Raw genomic sequence first — 22,934 nt, 5'->3', positions numbered from 1 at the left:
ACAACCAAAAAAGACTTGATATGGTAATGTAGAAGAAATCTGCTGAAGTTGTAAAAACAATAAAATAAAATAATAAACAAGTTCAAGCCGAGATAAATACACTTCATATGCACCTAACTGTTAACAATCGATTGTTATGATGGTAGCATCTTCAAACTATTATGATGGCTTTATGAGAAATGAAACAATCCATGTAAAGTTGTTGTGGCCTATGTGTTGCACTCGGCCCCTTTTATTCCCAATGGCCCCAGATTACTACCACTATAAGTCTGCAATGTCAGAAGTTTTCAAATTCTACAATTGCCACAAGTTTATCACAGACATGTACCTACTTTTTCTGTTAGCCTGTTTGCGTTCAGCTGACCTGTTGTGCCTGATGCTGTTCTTTACAGGAGCAGCGCATGCATGCCTTGCAGGCTCGTGTGGGCGCGAGTGAGCAGGCTCTGGCCGCGCTGGAACAGACAGCCACTGAGCAAATGAAGGGGTTGACCCAGCAGAGCTCCCATGCCTTGGACAGGCTTCAGAGACAACTAGGCCAAGCCCATTCTCATCTGGAGCAGCTCCATGCCTTCATCAAGGTACTATACTAAAGGGGCAAATTATCAAAGTCCAGGGATATCATCTTTAACCAGTGTTGTGTGTGCCTGCAAGTTCTTCACCTATGAATTGTAGTGATTCTGTGTGGGTTCATCCCTTCCTACATAAGGTGCATTGTTAATTGGGCCTTGGCTTGTTCTGAAAAAAGAGGCTGATGCAAAGCACAATGTCACCTCCCTGAGTAGATATGTAATACAAGGATCACCCCTATATAACGCTCCCTCTCTAGGGTCTGGACTGTGCATTTCCAGAGTCATCCATGTTGTTTGTAAAGTTCAAGGTTGTTGCTGTAACTCACCAAGAAAGAAATCAACAAGTAAACACGTGTGGGGTTGCCAATGATGCAACCATTGTACCAGGCTGTTCAAGTGTAGAGGAAACCTCGAGGTGAAACTCTCAATTGAACTGTCAATCGACATTTCAGCCCTGTGAGGTTTAGGTACTGATCAAAAAGAACAAGAGCTGCTCATTTGATTACCAGATGGATACTCAGAAGGAGTAGGATTCTTGCTCATTCATTGAATGGAACAACTTAACATGGTTGAGGCCTCAGATCAGGACGTCAGCTTGATGCCCCCCCGTGCACGTATTTTGGGAATGTCCAACTGGGAGAAAACCTAGACCCAGAACACCGGAGGGATTACACACCCCACTCAGGATGTGACTTGAGGGGAAGACGTCAGCAACTTGCATAGCCTGCATTCACCACATTGGTTTCCCTATATGTGTCAGAATATAGGATGGATTTTTAACAACGTGTGCTTTTGCCATTTAAGCTTTTGCACAATCCTCAAATACATAAGGAGACGCAGGCCACCACAGTGAGAACGCTGTGTGCCCAACGGGAATGGGCACTATTGTCTTTGTGTAGGCCTAATCCATCACCTTGAGTGTGTTTGCATGTCTGTGTGTGTGTCTGGCAGAGACTGATAAAGACTGTCCATCAACTCTGTTCAGCTGACACCTGTCTGTCAAAGGGGGAAATGGCTTGGCAGGGATAGATAGTGCTGGCAGTGTATTTGCACACACACATAAATCAAGTGGCAGATCATGGACACAGCTTAGTGGCAATTCTATATTCGTCCTTAAAATCCAGAAATATTAGAAATAACGGAAGCCATTCCTGTCCTTGTATGGCTGTCTCGCATCTGAGAATAATTGGAGAAAGATGGGATGTGTCTTACTGTGACTTGTTTCCACATCTTAGCCTTTAGCCCTCGTTTTTCCACACATAAGCATTTATTTAGTGAAGACGGTACACAAGCAAGCAAACTATACGTAACCTAAATATAGGGCTCCATTACGTCTATAGAAATGCATAGAAATACAGTTCACGCTCGTATAACTCCTCTCCTCCATTCCCATAACCCAAGGCTGGCGGGGCCATTGTGTTGTTGTTGAGGATTCACATCATTGTTTGCCTCCCCCTGGCTCCTGTGATTCCCTATAAGAACACCGAGCCCTTTGATTGGACTGCCTGACGTCCGGAGGAGATTTACTCTTGTCATGTATTGATCAGGACCGGAGGGCTGCGCTTCTGTGTGTGTGTCTGTGTGCGAGTGTGTGCGCATAGATGTGTCCGGGTGTGTCTTTATGAGCTTGTTTTTTTGTTCTTTGTGCCTTTGTGTGTATTTGTGTGTGGAGATTTTTTTTTTATTGTGTGCCAGCAAACCCTTTTGGCCCCTGCACACGCCCCAGGCTGTAAGCACTGCTGTTGAACTGCTAAACAGTGGCCCTGCATGTAGTGACTACTCCACAACACACACACACTGAAGGTAGTTATCTCACAAAGAATATTTTGGCTTGTCATCCCTGCCTAAATGTATAGAATTGTTCAGAGTTGGGGAAATGTCTCTTTTTTTGTCGGGGGAAATAAATGTATGAGTTAGGTGTTAGGCAGGGCAATTTGAGAAAATCAAACACCCCAAATGTTTTAGAATAACCCGGATTCATTGATATTGTGACGGTATATTTCAGTTTGATTATTAATGCTTTCAGAAAGTACTTTACACAATGAAATGTTCTATAAATAGTCATCTGTAATTTGGATATAATGACTGAGCGGGTTAAAGCAGATAATATTACAGATAGAACAGTTTTGTGAGTTCAAAAAATCCCCATCAGCCATTAAAACCATTAACAACACTTGTGCTATTGGACAAAATCCAAAACCTGAGATGTTTTCTAATCTCAAGGATACTGATATTATTTATATAATTCAACATCTTGGAGTATTTTGTAATTACTTAAAATTGCTCTTGGATATCACAACAATGATGTTACAACACATCAAAATGTGATTATTTTACAGTATATTCCTTTCCATTATACAATATAAGTTGCTTGCATAATTAAACATCTTACACACAGTTTACAGTTGTTTTTTTGCTTCAGTGCTTCCGTAATCCAACAAAATGAAAGCATTTTCTTTCTTGCGCTGTGCTCTTTATGTTTTTGAATGGCCCTTTGTGTCCTCATGTGTGTGAAGAGGTTCAGAGGTAGCTAGTTATTAAAGAGGATATCTTTTTGCTGCTCATTTGATCCCCATCTCTATGCCCTAATCCTCGTCCTGTCTAAATTGCTCCTCTGGCAATTGTGATTGTGGTACTAGTCAGGCTAAGAGCTCTTAACAAACACACACAGTGTGTGTGTGTGTGTGTGTGTGTGTGTGTGTGTGTGTGTGTGTGTGTGTGTGTGTGTGTCCGTGTGTGTGTCCGTGTGTGTGTCCGTGTGTGTGTCCGTGTGTGTGTGTGTGTGTGTCCCTCCCACCCACCCTTTGTTTCTCCCAGGGCTGAGAATGAGTGATAAATTCTCCCCTAATCTCTTTCTGGATTCTTCCACATGCAGGGTTAGGGTCAATTGAATGTAACCCCTGACTAGTGACAGTGAATATCTATTAGGCTGTAAATAAAAGAAAAGGATCTCTGACTGTTAGTTAATGAGCTGTGTATTCCTTAAGGGTAAACACAGCCCTCAGATCACCAAAAACAGCTTAAGCTGCCTTCCTTCATTAGGAGGTGGAAGATGATTATGATGTTTGCTTTTCCTCTTTAATCAGAACTATTCTGCTTACTTTAGATCTTCATGGAAGTAGTGGGTCACCTATGAGCTGGTGTTGAAATGTAATTGAATCCACTTTTAATTCCTAGAAAAAGCCAATCAAAAAGCTGGGTCTGTATTCATGAAGCTTCTTAGTACGTGCAGGGTGTCCGCGGGGTCTTAAAAAGTATTAAAAGTTGATAAATCAATTTAGCGAAAATGAAGGCTATTAAAAATTATTAAACGGCATTTTCCAAGGTATTATATTTTGTAGCTTGTTTTCAAAAAGTATATCAATTGTCCAAAGAGGTTGTATTCTACAGTCTGCCTGAATGTAATCATTGCGTAGGTGTGTAGTGTGATTCTGTGTAGTTTATTTATGGCATCCCGTTGGATTTGACGTCATCTGAACAGGACATCGCACGCTCACTGCTTGATAGCGCGCGAAGGTCCGTTTACGCCGGTTGTTAAACAACATCGTTATGGGGAAATGCAAGTTTGCGTCCAAATGGTTGGAAGATAAGGAGGAAGGACAATCAATACTGTATATAGTCAATGTGAGGTAAAGTGTGTCGCCAATGTAAACCGGTTAGAACTCGAAGTGGCAATGAGGTCTTAAAATGTATGGAAAGGGTCTTAAAAAAGGTCTTAAAAGTTATTACATTTGACTTCAGGATTCCTGCATATACCCTGTACGTATGTTATCTCAGAATTTCTCCTTAAAGTTAAGACTAGTTCCTGGTATACATATGTTAATAGTTTATTTGCATGCCAGCAATTGGAGATAGCTTAGCCATTTTCCCATCGTTAAAATCAAATATACCTTAATTAAATATTCTTAAATATACCTAAGCGATAATTGTAACTATTAAATGAGGTTACTGCACAAGTAGGCCTGTGTTTTTATACATTGTGTGGGCTACATTGGAAGTATGGCTTACAGTTTATTCAACAGAGGTGTTCATTAATATAATATTATTCAAAATCACACCATGTCTTAATAGAGACTACATTGTCTAACAAGGCCTTTACATTTAACTGTCCATCCCATACTCATTTTCACTAAGATTTCACGTGTATTTTTTTTTTCTATTGATCAACCAATTGCATCTCTTCAAAAGAATGCGTCTTACTTAGAAAAGGGGTTAACAACACATCCTCACTAAGGTACAAGTGTACATCCTGTACCTACTCACTGTTGTTTTTTTAAATCACTCCTAAACTAGGACTTTTTGATAGAAATGTTTAGGCTAAGTTAGGATCTTCCTGAGAGTATTTTCAGAGAGATTGTGTATACAACCCCTGGACTTCTCTTGTTGTAACAGCAAAGTGTTACAGTTTCTACATAAGGACTGTGATCCAGAGTCAAATAAATACAGTATTTGCTCTGTGCATGTGTTCCCTTCATTTTATCATCATTTTAATCTGTAAGGGATTTGTGTAACATGATCCTGTTGGTTTTCCTAAATGTCTACTTTGAATTTCTGAACGTCGGTGCTCTGCTTGTGTGTATGATGTTGCTAATCGACAAATAGCAACACTCCAGCTGCGAGCCTCCAACCTCTCATTGAGTATTCTCCTGTGAGAACCACCACTTGCTTTGCAAACTGCCCCTGGTCCACATGTGTGAAATTAACAGAGAAGTTAAGATGTTTGCCGCAATTCCACAATGTTCACGTACGATTACCCTTGTACTTGATTGTTCTCATATGTTTGTGTTTTATATGGCTTCTCACTCTGTACTTTTTGCTTGCTTAGCAATATTGTGTTTCTTTCCAAAGCTTCCTTGTGTTGTTCTCCTCTCTCTAGCTTTCCCTCATCTGACCATCTATTCCAAGGTCAGCTTTTCAGCAGGCTTACAAGGGAATGATACAGAAGATTATTGCCTCGATCAATAAGCTCAAAATGAAGCAAAGGGGAGTTTACTTTATTGACTTTCTCGTGTGCAGTGGCAGTTTTAACATTTAATTGTCTCTCTGTATTTAGAGCAAACTCCCATTTAGTGCCGGACCACTGTGCCATCCCAGGCCTTCCTCGGCTCGCTTGCCATTCACTCGGGCACCATTTGAAACAGCCCCTCGTATCTTAATTATTAACTGTGTTATGCTGCCCTGTTGCACTGAGAGACATTCAGAAAGCAAATAAATAAAGGAATGGCTGTATTTTCAGTAGCTCCCTGTCTTTCTCTCTCTGATGCATGATTCTCTGTCTGTGGAGATTTTAGCAAAACTCGGGGTACGTTTGGTATCAAAGCTGTGTTCCCTCAGCTTTCAATCGACAGGGCAACAAACCCTCAGGTCCACATTCCTACAAGGGAGCGTGAGGCGAAACCGAAGAGAATCTGAGTGTGTCAAACTCAATATTCCTCCATAATGTACTAGGCCTCTCTGGCGCATGCTTGATCAATTTCATTTATTCATCTACCAGGCAGAGCTATCCCTCTTGTTTTTCTATATCCATTTCATCATCCTGTTCTTTTTTTTTATTCCTTCTTCTTCTTCTACTCCTCCTCCTCCTCCAGGCTCTGGCCAGTGAAATACTTTTAGACGTTCAAGAGGTCAAGCAGCAGTTGATGAAGAGGAGGAGGTCGAGGCAGGCCAGCGCTGTGGCAGCGAAGGGCGGCCTCTCAGCCAAGTCTATGATCAAAGCCAAATCCATCGCTGCCTCCATCCTCAATATGTCAGAAAACGATCTCGCAGACATAATGGACACTGACCAGGTAAGGCCAAGGGACAGTGGGTTAACATTCCACATAAACGCTAACTTTAGGATCTATATCAAGTTAAACTTATGCCCAGAGCACTAAACATACCTATAATAGATTTTCAGTGCTGTGAAATTTCAAAACATCCTTAAGTTTACAGGGGGTTTGCTTAGTGATTGCACCAGAGGACTAAGAGAGACATTATATCATCACAATCAATATGTAGCTTTGGGTTTCTGCTTTCTCATTTGAGACTAAATTAGGTGCTAAAGCAACACTGGATTATCCTCTTGGAAAAAAACGCTTACGGTTGCCGTTGGTGTACAGCAGAGAAGGCAGATGCCTTCTGTTATTAGATTGTTTTGCCTTCCTTTAAATCTCTACTTCTATCTGACCTTCTCTTAATGATGAGGAGGTAGATGCTGGCCAGTGAGCAAGGTTGAACACCGAGTATAGGTGGACCAAACACCATGGCCTGTCACTAATAAGTTTGGAAGTTGCAATAGAGAAGGATGGCGCTTCATTTTTAAAGCCTTCTCTAAAAGTTCGACACCTGCAGCACCTGTCAACTTAATATAAAATGTAATATGGTCGAGTTGAGTAAGTACAACTCTTTCCTTCTGGCTGAGAGCAGTCATTGAACTGAAAATCTTTGCTATTGACTGTCGGCCGCTTGCTAAAGTCTGAGTTTCACAATCTTTTCCAACTTGGTGGGTCCTTTATCTATCATTTATCATGCCCAGCTATGTCATCAATTAGCAATCCCATGTTACAATCAACCTCCCATCCCCAGGGACCTCCTCCCATCTATCTCTAGATGAGAGAGGGCTCTCCAGGCACTTACTCACACTTGAAACCAATTTTAGCCCTTTGCAGCCCAGCTCCACCCAGGAGATGACAGGGAACACTTCCTCACTGGAAGAGAGGTCCCTCTCATCAGAGACGGAAACCTCTGCGTCTAAAAACCCTCACTTGTTTTCTCTTGTCGTATTAAAGGTGGTTAATGGCGTGCTGCTTGGTGCCCTGACACGGTGGGGTGTTTGTCTCTGATGTTAATTGAAATTCAGACATCACAGGGCTTTAACAAAAACACCAGAGAATTGTAAATCTTGTGTCACAGTGAGGTTAATAGTTTAGGTGTGAGTATTTGTTAATGGGTATAATATAAAATGTCCTTCAAAGATTGCAGGATGCATCTGTACAAATGTGTGTTTAGGTGAAATGGGCTATCACACATGTGCACTTATTAAAACTGCTGCTGGACACATTCAAATACTGTAATACTGTGTGTCTACAGCTATCCTTAAACCAGCCTGAACATAACTACACTTAGCTGCGCACATAAGGCTTGATTAGGTGTACGCTTATTGTTTTTTGATGGATAAAGGATAGTCAATAGCTGTCCATTATCTGAACTGAGACTGGTTTAAGAGCTGCAACGATTAGTCGTTTTACTGTAAAATATTGCCAACTCTTTATCTGTTTACAATAATCTTTAGTCAGCTTTCATAACAAAATTGAAGAAAATGCAGTCTCTTTTTGCCTCTCTTATATAGATATGTCCAGCTTTTCCCAATTTGTATATCACACTTAAAGGTAAGGTAGGTAATTCACTTCAGAAACACTTTTTGTTATATTCCATGGAATGCTCTTAACATCCCGATAGCAATGAATATATTAAGTGCTTTGACAATAAATATATACAAACATTTCATCTGTTGAAGCTGTAAAAAGCACGACCAATCATCTGAGCCGGCCCGGCTAAAATAACTGGATGGCCTACCTGCCTGTCAGCCTTCCATCTGTGCACAAACTTATCTCGTGCCCTCATTGGTCATGTGCGCGTTCGTGTGTGTTGGAGGAGGGGCTCTGTAAGGAAGTCTGAAGGAAGGGGCAGATTTTTTTCAGCTGCGTACTTTCAAATTCTTGCGCACTCTAGCTGGTTTCTCCATTCTTAACTACCCTACCTTTAACTGAATATGTTTGGGTTTTGGATATTGGACAAAACAAGAAATTAAAAGACATGACCTTAGACTTTGAGATACTGGGATGCAAATCTTTCAAAAAAAAGTATAGACCAAACAATTTATGAATGAATTAAGAAAATCATCCGCAGATTATTAAATTATTAAAATATAGTTTCTAGCCCCTGCTGGTTTGTGACACATTGTTCACACAATGTTTAAACCTATTCAAAAGTTTGGCACAGAGTTGCTTTATAATTCAGAATTGTGATTAATTGTTCTCCTCCCTTCAAACACATTTTCTTACGGCGCTTTTGCACAACCTTTGTAGATTTCATGTTTGTGTTTGGACTTGAGGACGAGGCATGAGGTTATCTAAATGTCCCTGCAGTCTTCAACAGATCCAACTCATCGCAAGTGTATTCATTTATTCACTTGAAATGTGCGATGCCAGTGTGCTGAGAGAGAGCTCAGGGCTCAATGGGACTTCTCCTACTTTCCAGTTTTACTTTTAAATGAGAATTCTTCATTGCCAACAAAACTACTTTTTCTTTAGTTTGGCAAATGTCTCTCGCCAACATTATTTGCAGATGTTTTTAACATTGTATTGCACCCGTTCTAGGTTTTAAAATCAATGCAGTTTTAAATTTCAGTCATACCAAATTTCTAAATCAATGTTTCCCGTTTGTAGTTATGTTTTAGTAGAATTTTGGGAACAGAAAACCTTCATGTAATGTCAACCATCTTCTCCAAAAGCATATGTTCTGTCCTCCAGAGCATCAGTGTACATTTGTTGATTTGTCCTTGCAAAGAAATCAGACATTTAGCTTGCGGTGTTTCACTGAACAGGAATGCTGCTGTGACAAGGCTATTTGCACAGCTGGTTCTGCCGTTAAACACAGCCTAGCAACAAACATGTTTTCAGCTTTTTCATTGGATAGGGAATTGGTTGTTGTGGTTTTTTGAATTTTTTATTTCAATTCAATCAATTGATTTCTTTAAAATGGTAAAAGTCATACAGAAGCATACCCTCTTACACACCAGCACATAAACAAACAAAATCAATACGATGTATGTCTATAGGTGCAAAGGAGGCATCTGAGTGTGTTCAAACATAACCCCTCCACACATGCTCACACTCATGGTTCACGCTGCACAGTGTTATTTGCCTCTGTCCATTCCATAGCGTGCAACAGAGGACCGGAGAGGGGCGGCCGCTCCAGGCTCCCCCGGCAACTTGTTGTGGAGTTAATGATCCAGATGTAATAAGGCTGTAATTGCCGGGCCAGTTTGTTTTGCACCTAATGTTTGATGGAGGGTCAGTGCTTTGTTATATATCTACCAAGGGTGGGCAAGCACACTCACTCTCACACACAGGCATTCTTTCACACTCCGTGCTCGCCCCTGCGGGAGGCTTGAGGGCACCCTCTTTTTCTCTCCCGCTAATATAACCACACACTCCCTCCCCCCCCCCCCCCCCCCCCCCCCCCCCCCCCCCCCCGGTCTCTTCCTACTTCTCAGTTGCTCAAAGCATCAGGCACAATTAGGCATACACGGAAATTAGCCTAGATCAACTGCTATCACAAAGGATCACACATAAAGGGTACCAGGAAGCTGGGGAACACTAGAAAGAATGCACGCTAAATACAAATGTCATCCCTCCAGACTCTTCATAGTTATATGGATAATAACCAATGCCAAAATCTTAACTGTCCCAGTCTATTCACTCAGGATCTTTTTGATTTGTTTTTTAATGTATCCATAGGAGGCACTCTGCTCTACAGCAAAGATGTATACAATATACAATTGATATTAAATATACAAATAAGGTATTTAAAATATATAAACAGATGGATTTTAGATTTGAGTTTTTATGGTTTAGCAATTTTATTTATTTAGTGATTTTACGCACTTCTATGCAGTGTTGGCCATTGAAATGTTTCTGTTTGGAATGGCCTCCGGTGTTGCTGCTTGCAGCTTTCACACTCAACAATGAGCCTCCTTTGATCTTGAGCATTACACCCACCAAGTCGATTGGATGAGCAGGTTGTCGAGAAAATTACTAATAAATATGTTCTTTAGATCTCAGGTGTCTCTGGTCCATCTTTGTTTATTTGTTTTAAGTAAGTACTGTAGTGGGCGCCAGTAATATTGGAGAGAACGGCAGAAAACAAACTGTACCCAGCATGCCATTCAGTGTGTAACAGTTAATAGGGGTCCCCTCTGAACACACATTACAGTATCATGAATCAAACATATTACAGGCAAAGATAAATCGGCCCATTCAAAGGAAGAAAAACAAACGATGACCCCTCTTGTGGCGTTGGACAGCCCTTGCTGCTTTAGGTTTGCCAGTTTGCTAGCGCAGGGACTTTTAAATTCAGCCACACACACATTTTTCTTCCCCTCCTGCTCTCTGCGTCCCTGTGAGGCGGTACAAGGCTCGTCACATCATTTGGAGCCGCAACACCTGGGGTTTAAAGTGAAGAGGTAACGCATTAGTGCTGAGGTGTACAGGGCCATGCAGTCGCTCTTTTCTCTGTTCATTAGCAGTAACAAGGCTACCACTCTGTTAGGTCTTTATACATGAGTAGCATGCAAACGTATACTGGCATAACTTGCCACTGAGTCTCCAGAGAGCTTCCTCAAGGTCCTGGCTGGTGTAATGCTACAATTCTGCTCTCAAGCAGGAGCTCGCAGAGGCAAAAGCACAGCGGCAGGTTCTCTCTCTAGAAACATCACGTACCTCTAGTCTGATTCACGTCACATTTTATCAGTGCACATAATGTTAACATGTCTAGGACTAATTGCAAATATTCTCTCTAAATATCAGCTCAATTTCTGTCATTAATATGTTTGTATTTGCTGTTGTGTTTGCAGGCGGCAGGGGCTCATTCAGAGGGTCCAGGAGACCAGGAGTGGCTGAACCACCTCAACCACATCCTCCAGCAGAAGGTCAGTCTCACAAATATGCAATAATGATCACAAAAATTACTTATTCCTGTACAAACACAAGATTTAAGCGTCCTACCATCATTATAGAAATGTATTAAAACTGTTTATTGAGGTGCAGGTTTTAGAACAAATGTTTAAGTTAAACGTCAACAAAGCATTCTCAAAGCTACAAATAAAAAGTATGTTGGTTAGGTTCACTCATATCGAATACTTTAGGATCAATTTATTGCAAAATGTATGTTTGAATATTGTTTGTATTTGTGTCAATGATACATAATAATTTCTTCTAATTAGAATGGAATTTTTTTAATGGTTTAATATTTCTTTCACTTGTGTACATATAATACCAAATATTGTATCCTGACATTGCAGATGTGCTACTTTGTCAGTGTTCAGTATAGAAAAGGTTGGGCACTAATTTCACCAAATACAGTAAATGGAGGATGAATTTTTAACCCCCCATGTGTCCCGCTCCTGGCTCAAAAGAAAAAAACAATGATGCAAAAGATAACACAAAGAAAAGCAACTGCATCCTCAGTGTGTGTGCGTGTGTGTGTGTGCGTGTGTGTGCACAGCCACTCATCTGTGAGTGGAGTGCTCTGCTGGAGCTTTACTCGAGTGCTGTCAACGTCTGCTCGCTGTGATATGTGTATGATTGAGAGTGTCGACTGTGTGTGTGTGTGTGTGTGTGTGTGTGTGTGTGTGTGTGTGTGTGTCTTGTGTTCTTGTCAGCGGCTGCCGCAGGCACTCATGCGTCGCCTCCGCACCACGACACACACCAGACACTGTTCTCTTGTTCCCCAGATCTTCTTCTGACCTTTCCACCTTACTCTCCCCCTCCCACACACACACATACACACACACACACACACACACACACACACACACACACACACACTACTGAATCCATGTTTTTCCCTTCTAGCTGGACAGCTCTCCGTCCCTGCTCTCTGTCTCTCTCTGCCATCCTCCACTGTCCTGCATTCCTCTCTCTCCCTCCCTCCCTCTCTCTCTGGCTCAGACCCCGAGGCAGCTTGTTAGTGGGGAACTAAATATTGATTTGGCGGGCCTGTCGATGCCGGGAGAATGAGCTAGTGTCCACCAGAGACCTCGGCACCGGCAGCCTGCTATCGACGTTTTCCGTGGGCAGAACAGGGGTGGTGGAGGGGGGGAGGCAGTGGAGGAGCTGGTGTGGGGAGAGGAGGAGGAGGAGGAGGAGGAGGAGGAGGAGGAGGAGGAGGAGGAGGAGGAGGAGGAGGAGGAGGAGGAGGAGGAGAGTGGAGTATGACAAGGCTGAGACTCGCCCCTAGGTCTCAGTGGGGACCGCTGGGACCTCCGCAGTCATCCACCCTCCCTGCAAACAGACTTTTTCTATCCCCTTTCAAGTCCATCTTGTTCTGTTTTTTTGTTCATTTATTTATTTCTAATTTTCCCTCTTCCCTGTATCTCGTCTGGTTTTTAAAAGCGTATTCTCCTATCAAGGGGACACTACACTTTATCTATGCATGTGTCTCTTTATTTCTGTCTTTTTTCTAAGGCTGATGTAACATCTAACATACTTAGAGACCCAGGGAAGGGTCTATGAAGACGTTTTAAGTGCGTATCTGTTGGTTAATAAAGGCAGATCTCCTAATTGGACATGTTGAGGACCGCTATGCCACTGTGCCTATACTAAACTTGTCACTTGATGCTGAGAAGCGAGCGTTTTCTCAGTTAGGAAATAGACTTCTAGAACTCTCACACTGTACCCTCTTTGCCTCTCTACTCTCTGTCACAGCCTATGAAAGGCTCACCAAGCAGAACATCTGTGAAGTGAAATGGCCTGGCCTGTCACCCAGCCTGTGACACTAATAACACACTCCCCTAATAGTGATATGATCTTACCCCCGAGCTGCACCCACACACACTTTCTTTAGATAAAAAGACAGAAATAGACCCGGCGAAAGGAAAGATGAGAGAGAGATCCATGTCCCTAACAGGCTGGCTGTCACTGAAAGAGGATGAGGATGTGTCCATCTGTGTGTGTCTGTCTGGGTATGTGTAGGTATGTGTGTGTGTGCGTGTGCACTCTCAGGACAGCCTCATCTTGTCACTGTCAGGGCCTAATGGAGCTGCCACTGGGACAGCACTTTATTATCTCAGTGGCCCTGTCAATAGCAAACCCATCACTCACTCTATGTGTGTGTGCAGATGTGAAGGGCTTAAGAGATGTATGTGTGTCTGTGTGTGTGTGTGGCCATTGTTCGCCATCGCTGTCGTGCGCTGCCACATGTCAACGTAACAAGAAAGAGAGACACATTGTCCGACACTGTGTTGCAGACACGCTGCGTGAATGTGTTGAGTTACTGCTCCCTTCATGTCGAAAAAGTGGCAAGGATTTCTGGAGCCCCCTCACCGCTGCCCCTCATGTCCACTCAAAACCAAATGAAACATTGCATTCATTTCCTCGTCTCTCACCTCCACTGGTGAGTTAATGAAATCAAACCCTACGCCTCTCGATGGAGAGCCACCATAAGCGGCGCTCCATAGCCAGGATCGGGGGACGGTGCTATCTAATAATCATGAGCAGGCCGGGGGGTGTGCTGTACGGCTCCACCGCAGCCCACCATGAATAAGGCCAGCAGAGAAGATGGAGTGTCCATGTGGGCCATGGGGTCCAGGCACCGGCCCGGGGAAGCATTGATTTAATTGCCTTTGGTTTATTTGTGGAGTCCTAATTATTGACTGGAGGTAGAATTTAATGGGCCGAGTCTTTATGAAGACAGGGAAATGACTGGCTTCTGCTGCTGGCCAATAATGAACAGGAGGAGCGTGTGCATGTGAGCGTGTGCACGTGCATGCAAACACACACGTTCCCTCCAGATCATTTTTCAGACTCATTTTGCACACACACGTACCCATCTTGAAGCCTCATGACAGCATAATAACATTTAAAAAGTCATTGACTCTGTTGATTTCTTTATGAGAGGACAGTGGTTTGGTTTACTGGTATGGGGCGGCGCTGTGGGCCTGCTAATATTTACTTCACAATCACACCCGGGGGAGACGTACAAGCATCACTTCTTATCAGCCTCCAAACTATAACAAGCAGGTGAACATTACATTAAGACAGTAGTAGAGACAGGCCGGGGCAATCAGGACTGGACCTGTTATAAAACATCAAAGGCGTTTATGGATGGACCACAGGGCTGACATTTTTCCTGCAATTTCAAACTCTTATTGAACTTTAGGGAGGGGGTTGTGCTGCTTATTGCTAGCATGTTAATGGGATAATTTATCTAAAGTTAAATAACAGACCTTATTCATGTCACTTCTTGTCAAAGCCGCCATTTTAGTATCTCCACAGGGCATTACATCATTAAACCTGGGTATTAAACATATCAAAGGCTCCATTTCTTACAGCGCTAATGCAGTGAGAAAGTTTTCCATTGTTGTTGGCGCTTTGAGGGTGAGGGGTATTGTGTTGTGTTGTGTGGCTCATTATGCCTCTGTAATGACAAGGAACAGCTCTGAGTCCCATACTTCCCTTTGTAGGAAAGTGACTCTAATTAAGCCTCATTTAATGATTGAGCTAATTAAATCAGCCACTGTTTTTCTGTCTCTGTAAGTGTGTATGTATGTGCGTGTGGAGGGGACTCGAGACCAGCCTTTGTACTGTAAATATGTCACTGAAGCAGTGGTGGGGACGAGGGGAGGGGGGGGGGGGGGGGTGGGATCATACTGTGACTAATCTGGTTCGTTCAAATTGCATTTCACATAAATAGAAACAGCAGATGCAGCTTTTTGGTGGTGAACTTCAGTCATTAAACTGTTGGTGTGATTGCTCAAATATGCAAGCTAGAAAATATCAAACGGCACATTTCAAGAGATCAGTTAAGAAAGGTTAGGTACATAATCGTATTGTTTTTATAAATATGATGTTTTGTTGATTTAAAGGGGCCCTAATGTGCTTTTGAGTTTTCCTTTTCCTGTAGTGTGTTAAATGGGTTTTTGCGCATGTTAATGGTCTGCCAAGGCTAAAATCCCAAAGTTTCCTCCAGAGGGAGTTTCTCTCCCACACGCTCCCCCCCCTGCCTGAAACGCCTCCATTGGAGTCCTTTGTTTTGACTTCCGTATAGTGACATCACTATGTAACACTTGCACTTCTATTGACTAACGCGCCAACACATTGTACGTGATATACTAAGGGGCGGGACATCTCTAAACTGTTGACCAATCACAACAGAGCCGGCCAGGTAATCAATCAGAGCAGACTGGCCTCTGGTTTCAGACAGAGGGTGAAAATAGGTGCTGCAGTATGAGGAAAATAAAGACCTTTTTAAACATTAAAGCACGGAGACATGTCAGAGTAGAGGCACTAAATACAAATATGAACCTGAAAATGAGCACAATAGGGCCCCTTTGAGGTACTGCCAGTCTGATTGTATCCGAGGATTTTCCTTTGGAGCACATTGAAATGCTTTAAATTCTCTCATGTCAGTAAACAAACATTGACTGGTAACAATTCTTAACACCTTCTCGTTTAGTTTGTGACAGTTTGCTGCAGGATCAGGCACTTTTGTTGATTGTAAATGCTTCCCAGTACACTACCTCGCCCAATGAGCCTTACTTTTAATCACTAGTGTGCTCCTGATTGCCGAGTTCTACCTAAAGGTTGCATATGTTATGTATGGATATCACCTTTCTATTTTTATATCCAATGGTGCCTGAATCACCTAATTTTCACACCTAATGAGTAGGAATCTGAAACAAAGACCCGGTGCTTTCCTCTGTTTAATCTAGGGTGTATTTAGGTCAGATCCCTAACAAATGCATTTTGCACACTGAAATGATGTTTCCAAACAACGTATCAAGAAAAGGAGAGATTTTTAATTACAGTATTTGTGGCCCCAAGTGTCCAATTCCCTTTCATATCAGTCTCTAGTGACCTAAAGGGGAGAAAAGAGAGGGATCTGCTCCGCTGCAGGGGAAGGTAATTACGCAGGAGAGGGAGAGAATAGGCTTGTCGGTGCGTTAGTGATTTTCTTACCTGAGCCCCTCTTTGCAAATGTGACATATTCATTATCGGAGATAATCAAATGCAAGACTTTTTAGTACGGTGCCTTTGTGCTTGGGCTTTTTTTTTTAACACCTATTTATCATGCTGTTGTTGTTGTTATTCCCCCGTTTGATAAATTTGATTTTCAAACAAAAGTGAGAAGATCAAAGATCAAAGAGCTGTTTTTTCCCCTCTGTGATAAAACTACTTCTCCTTTACCTTGAAAAGTGGCCTAGATTAGAGACGGCTCACCAGCCAGGGACAAAGATTTAAAGTAGGTATCCTTCACAACTGTGAAAGCTCTCCTGTCATAGCAGGCAGAGCCAAAAGCGTCTGCTTGTTATTACAGTTAGCTGGAGTGTGCATTCTTCTTTAATACAGTAATGTTATATACAGTAATACAAATGTAGGGAATGATGTTATTACAGGTAGCCATCCTGTAGGACTTTTGACAGACTCAAATGTCTAATTTAAAGTAGATAAATTGTTGTTAAATAAAAGGAGCAACCTCTGCCTAATTATACCCCACTGTTTGGCTGTAGACTTGAATACATTGAGAAAGAACACTCGGTAGAAGCATGAGTGCAGGTAGACATGTGGATGCTGTACCCATCTCTTGTAGGCTCTCTGCTTCCCCCTCCCTCTTCATTCGGACTCATTTAGATATCCAGGAGCCTCACACAATCTTTACAACTTCTCACAAATTGGGCCCTTGAAAATAATTGCGCTAACCCGTTCCAAGGGAGAAGACAAAAGAGCTGGAATGATCGATCTTTTAAGGAAAAAAAAAGTTGATGTGTGTAACGCCACTACCAGACAATGGTCACTGGAGTGCTGCAACTTTGAGCTGCTCCTTGCCTTGAGGTGCGCCCCAGGCTGTAGAGTAGCAGTGTCATTTAATTGGCTCATAAAAACACCTTTTGCTTGCAGCTCTTGTTCTCGTCTTCACACACACACACGCACACACTCTAACACACACACTTGTCAGTGTCAGTGGCTTTGCATGTCAGTTCACCTCTGAAACATGTTCATGAAATCACACCTAGACAAAAGGTCGGCTCTGCAGGGCCTGTTGAATAGTAATGGCTGTGAGTTAGCAGGGCTTAATGCTACAGTAGCTTTTTTTTTTAGTGTTGCCATAGGGGACAGGGCCTCTTGCAAAACAGCGACCGCGTTGCTTAGCGCTGGTGCTGGCTCGCTCTGCCAAAGGGGACAGGGGCCCGGCTAAATCAACTGTAGCATAACATTAGTGCCAGTTCCTAACACTGCCTGAAGCGGCCCAGGGGATCCAGCAGAGCAGCTGCATCACAGCCCACCTCCAACCATCCTGCAGGGGCCCGGTCCCCAGCAACTGTGGCCGCAACTGATGAAAGGAAAGGATCGTCCGGCTTGTCCCCTGTTTTTGTTTCTGTTTTTGATTACTCCTTAAGGGTCGAGAGGGTGATCCCATGGGTAAGGGGTTAAGACGGCAAGCATGCAATAACTAAGGATGTACCAATATCAAATAGCTGGTTCCGGTATCTGTGACAAAGAGGCCAATTCCTTTCTATTAATTCCTTGTTATATACTATGTATTAACACACTGAAATGTGTATATACTGTAGGTTAGGACAAATTGTTGCTGCATAAAAGATTCACATGCAAATTATATTTCCTGTTCATTTTGAAGATTGATTACCGATTCGCTGGTGTAGGAATTATTTATGTAATAATAAATAGCAATTTAGTTAATGTATATTAATCATATTGATTGCGGGACCTACTGTACCATGTTGATTCTTTGCCAGGTGTGTGGATATACTCTGTCCGACTGTATGTCTTTGGACAGATTTTGTCACTGCAATTACTTGTTACCGCGGAAGATGACGTCACAAAACTTTACAGATGAGTAGTTGAAAATCGGCGTCATCCAAAGAAAGTAGTTATTTACGCTAAGTAAGTCAAGCTTTACACATACAAAAATGATAATACCACTTTAACACAGAGAGGCATGTATCCTATTGATTGATTGGTACTTACTTGCTGTCGGCCAATACCCAAAGTATACCCAGGTATCGATACCGCGAGTTTCTTTCCTAGTTTCACACTCCGTTTCAGACTTACAGTTCCCTCATGTTAGGTTTATCTAGAACATGTTTACCTGTTAGTGTTGTTTACACATATTCCCTTATCGGTACTTTTAATGATCCAGTCTCCCTCTTTACTGTCCCATAGAGCCTTGTGTTGTGGCTGTGTCTCTATTTTAGTGGGTTTGTTTGCATAGTTAGTGGCTCTAAGTGCAATTAGCTGATTGGGAAATTGTGTGAATGTGTGTATACCGGTGTGAGTGTGTGTGTGAGACTGAGAGTGAACTCTCCCCGGAGGACAGAGGCAGAGGGAGATGTCTCAGCAGTTACTTCAGTGTAGTGGTTCTCGGAGGAATAGCGCTGTGTGTTTGATGCATCCAGTGCTGCTGGAACTGACTCCCCACTGCACACAAGCTCAAGTGCACACACACACACACACACACACACACACACACGCGCACGCACACGCACACGCACACACACACACACACACTTCCAGGCACTCGGGACCTTGTGTTCCCTGCTGCTGTATACCTTTAATGAAGAGCAGAGATGTGTCAAGGGGCAAGGGGGACTGTGTGCTCTTTTCCATGTGAGTTTTTCAGGTTCTCACTCTCCAAAAGTATTGGAAATGGATCGTTTTTAAATGTCTTTCAAAAATATCAACTGCAGATATAATTCTACTATTTGTTGTGTGTTTGTGTTAATCATTTCAATGCAACACAATACCTTGAATTCCCTAATGCAGAAGTTTTACGTATGGACGTTTTTGTTGGACTGGAAGAAAATGTGGCCCGTCTCTCTCTTAGATTTGAGTTTGTTCAAATATGACAACAAATGTCCATTATAGAAATTATATGAAATGATAAGAAGTAAATGTAATCTTGAAATGGCATACCAAAATGTCGAAAGAAAATAGTAATAAAAAGCGTGCCGTTGTTGGACTGTTTCTCTGCTGCTTTGGTTCGTAGTCAACGTCGATATCTCGTGTTTTCATATTCTCTTTTAAGAGATACAAATAATTTTTTTATGATGTTGAAGTCATTTCTAGCTTGCCCAGTCCACATCTCCTCTCATGCCATGTGACTTAGGAAATTGCTCAGGGAATGAATTTGTTTCCCTCGCTTAAAAAGGGTGCTTGTGAAAGGCTGCACATCACTTGAAGTGAATATTTATGGGCGATACAGTATGAGCGCCTGCCTTTGATCAGACGCCCTAATGACCATAAAATCCTTGTGTCGATTGAGAGGAAAAACAAAATGAGAAGGAGAAGCCTGCTCACCTCTTCTCTTTTCCATCCTTTCCACGACAACAAGCAAGTAAACACACATTGTTCCTTCATACCCAACCTTTGTAATCCAGAATGATTAAATGGACATCAATTATCATCCTGTTTTCTTCCCAGCATAAACACAGTCCAGTAAAAACACAACAATGTTGTAAGTGTCCCCTGCGATGCTCGAGATGTTTTAATTATGCCTTGTGGCATGTCTGCTGAAAGTGATCAACTTATCCCTTTGGGGAAAGTTAACTGTGTTTTCAGCCCACCATAGAAAATATATATTTTGCTTAAAGGATAGTTTCTGTCACACAAAACAACTCTCATGCCCACGTGTGCATTTAAAGAGTTTTTCAATGCTGTAATTATTCCTTCTGTTCATATTGGCCGAAATTAGATTTCTAGGGGCCGTATTTTCAGGTTCATATTTGTATGTAGTGCCTCTTCTGTGACATGTCTCCATGCTTTAATGTTCAAAAAGCTCTTTATTTTTCTCATACTGTCTGTGCTGCCTCTTTCCACCAGAATCAGCCCAGTCGGCTCTGATTGGTTAGCTGGCCGGCTCTGTCGTGATTGGTCAACCGCTTAGAGATGTCCCGCCCCCTTAGCCTATCACATACAATGTGTTGGAGCGTTAGCAAATAGAAGCGCAGGTTTTACATAGTGATGTCATTATGTAATGGAAGTAAACAAAGGAGTCCAATGGAGGCGTTTCAGGCGGGGAGAGAAACTCCCTTTGGAGGGGACTTTGGGATTTTAGCCTTAGCAGACCGTTTACATGCACACAAACCTACATAACACACTACAGGAAAGAGAAATACTAAAAAGCATAATGGGGCCTCGTTATGATCAGGGAGTCCACAGATCAATGAAAAGTCAGTTTAAAAATGTAGCTAAAGGTTTTATGCAGTTTGTTAAATTGACCTGCTTTAACTATTTCAGTACAAAATGTCCCCTATTATTTCCAACTTATTTGTAGAATGAGGGAATGTTCTACTTATTTAAGATTAATTTAGCAGATGCCCTTTTGATCAGTCTGAATATTGAAGCCTTATATTAGCTTTAGCTTTGAATTCAAGAGGAATTTTTGCACAGAACCAATACTGTTGATTTCGTGCTACAGTATATCTCTTCAATAAAAATATCATTAGGATGTTTTGCACATCATAAAAGTGGAACAATCCAATTAAAAGAAGAAAGTACATGAGAAAATGTAATGTACCTGCAAGTGTTGCCAGGACGGTCTTGAGAAACTGTGAACCTACAGTGTGCTTAAATACTTAGGAAACGTACCTTACTGATCGAGAGTGGAATCCTAACACAAAGGGAAGTGTGGGGTAGGGTGTTGAAACGTCTGCTGTGCGGCCTGTTTTGTGAATTCATTTGTCAAAACACTCAACATGGCAGTCCCTCAAAAGTTTCACAAGTCCTCAGGCCCTATCTGAGGTTCTGTTGTTTCACAGAACAGCACATACGCTCTGTGAAAAGCTGCCAGGTGTCAAAAATCTGACTCTTTTTTTCAAAAGTGGTGCATTTGTGTGTTTTCCTCATTTTCTCTAACCCCTTCTACCGCCGCCCCCTCACCCTTCTTCTATCCTTCCCCTCCCCTGCAGATCCCCTCTGCCGGCCAGCTAATGGAGGCTGTGCGCGTGAAGATGAAGGAGAGGAAAGTGCTGACAGAAGAGCTGGCCACGCTCGCAACACCAGTCAGCGAAAAAGCCTGACTCCCTGGGCTGAGGCTGGGAAAACTGTCATCCTCTTCTTTCCCCTCCCTCCCTTCTTCTCTCCCTCCCCGGTTCCTGCTCAGTGGGAGCTGGGCTGTGCCAAGCTGAGCCGGGGCAGCAGAACCAATATTTGTGAGGAAAGCGCTGTCGACTCACTCTGGGCCACTGGCTCCACGCAGCAGCCCGGCTTTTGTAAATGAGCCCTCGACATCTGTGTTAGCGCTCAGTGCACTATGTCAATCAGACAGGGCCCTTTAGCGCCAAGCTCATTTACAGTGCAGCCACTCTCAGCGCAGACCTGGGGTGAGAAGGCAAATGCTTACGCTAATGTTTAAGTTAGACTTTTATATTTTAGCTTGCTTTTACCTCTCCCCCTAATTTATTTGGCACCTGACGGACCTTAGGGTGCAGGGACTTGACCCAGCAATGCAAAGTCGACACTTTGAGAAAGTCAAGATTGCAGCAAGGAGCAGAAAATCCACCTTATGAAGTTCGATCCATTTTTATCAGACGTGATCCACAGCTCTCAGAGAAGATCCAGAGATTGAAGCCCGCTGGATTTTACGAAGCAAATGCACTGCAATTATTTATTTCTGAAGGAAATTGTTACAGCTTCCACTTTGTAAGAATGTATTCTGTTGATAATTTATTTGGTAATTATGTTCAATATCAATGATTTTGTTCTGAAAAACTCTCCTTAACGTTTGAATAAAAATCCATTTCACTTATTTTCGTCTATAAATTTGTTTTTTCGTCTGCACATTTCATTGTCCTTTTTCTAAATGGTCTCGTGTATTTTTCCAGCGGTTCAAAGGACTGTCAGTCAGTGTGCGATGTGGCTGAGGATGCTCTGTAGACCGCAGGGTTCTCCCACCTCTCTCGTGATTGACAGCTGACTGTTGGCATGGTTCCTGTCTGAAACAGCTGACCCCTGCTGTTGACATCATTAACAAGGGTCCACAGGAGCACACACACACTGCACAGCACAGGGGTGTATTAGAGGAGTGGTTACATCCTTGACATAACTACCTTCATCCCCTTTTATCTGTTTCCCTTTTCTTCTTCTTATTCATTTGGAATATTAAACCGTGATCCTGGTCTCCTCTGTCCTTGAGTTGGCATCCTACACAGGAGACCACACACTCCTACCTTTAAGTCATACTCCTTTCTATACCTCTGCTAGCTGTTGTTTTCCTCTTCATGGCCCTCTCCTTTTATTATGTATAATTAACAATGGTGTGAAGACTCCTCCGTTCAGGAATGAAACAGAAATAATTCCACTTTTTAATCCCCCCCCTCCCTCCTCAAATATATGCTAATGATGTCGTTTTTCCTTTATCTTTTTATAATAAAGGATTAGGCCAGGACTGTCTCTAGCTGCAACTCGGGGACCAATTTATCTGGGATCCAGGAGAGACAAACCCTTGTGGTTAATTACCATTCATTAACATAGTTTGCATCTTTTCTCCCTCACTAATACCCAGGAGCCAGCTATTGTCAATATTTGTCCCATATACATTTCTGCAGTTTTTCCTCCCAGTCCCTGTCCTCCAGGGTAATGCAGCTAA

General features: G+C 42.5%; 1 protein-coding gene across 3 annotated transcripts in view; it reads left to right on the top strand.

Moving 5' to 3' along the window:
- The window catches only part of cntln (centlein, centrosomal protein), a 98,577-nt gene extending 76,483 nt beyond the window's left edge, over nucleotides 1-22,094 (top strand). For 2 of the 3 annotated variants that reach the window (XM_034130152.1, XM_034130151.1), the window contains exons 24-27: nucleotides 393-578; nucleotides 6,158-6,355; nucleotides 11,185-11,259; nucleotides 21,256-21,366. In XM_034130152.1, the coding sequence (XP_033986043.1) occupies nucleotides 393-578; nucleotides 6,158-6,355; nucleotides 11,185-11,259; nucleotides 21,256-21,366 (570 nt within the window). Of the gene's footprint in view, nucleotides 1-392; nucleotides 579-6,157; nucleotides 6,356-11,184; nucleotides 11,260-21,255 lie in introns of all 3 variants that reach the window. The other variant, XM_034130150.1, reaches the window with a different exon arrangement.
- The last annotated feature ends 840 nt before the right edge of the window (nucleotides 22,095-22,934 follow it).

This window comes from Trematomus bernacchii, unplaced genomic scaffold (genome assembly GCF_902827165.1).
Source record: "Trematomus bernacchii unplaced genomic scaffold, fTreBer1.1, whole genome shotgun sequence".
NCBI lineage: Eukaryota > Metazoa > Chordata > Actinopteri > Perciformes > Nototheniidae > Trematomus > Trematomus bernacchii.
Note: the sequence above shows the minus strand (reverse complement) of the source record. Positions and strands in the feature narration are given on the sequence as shown.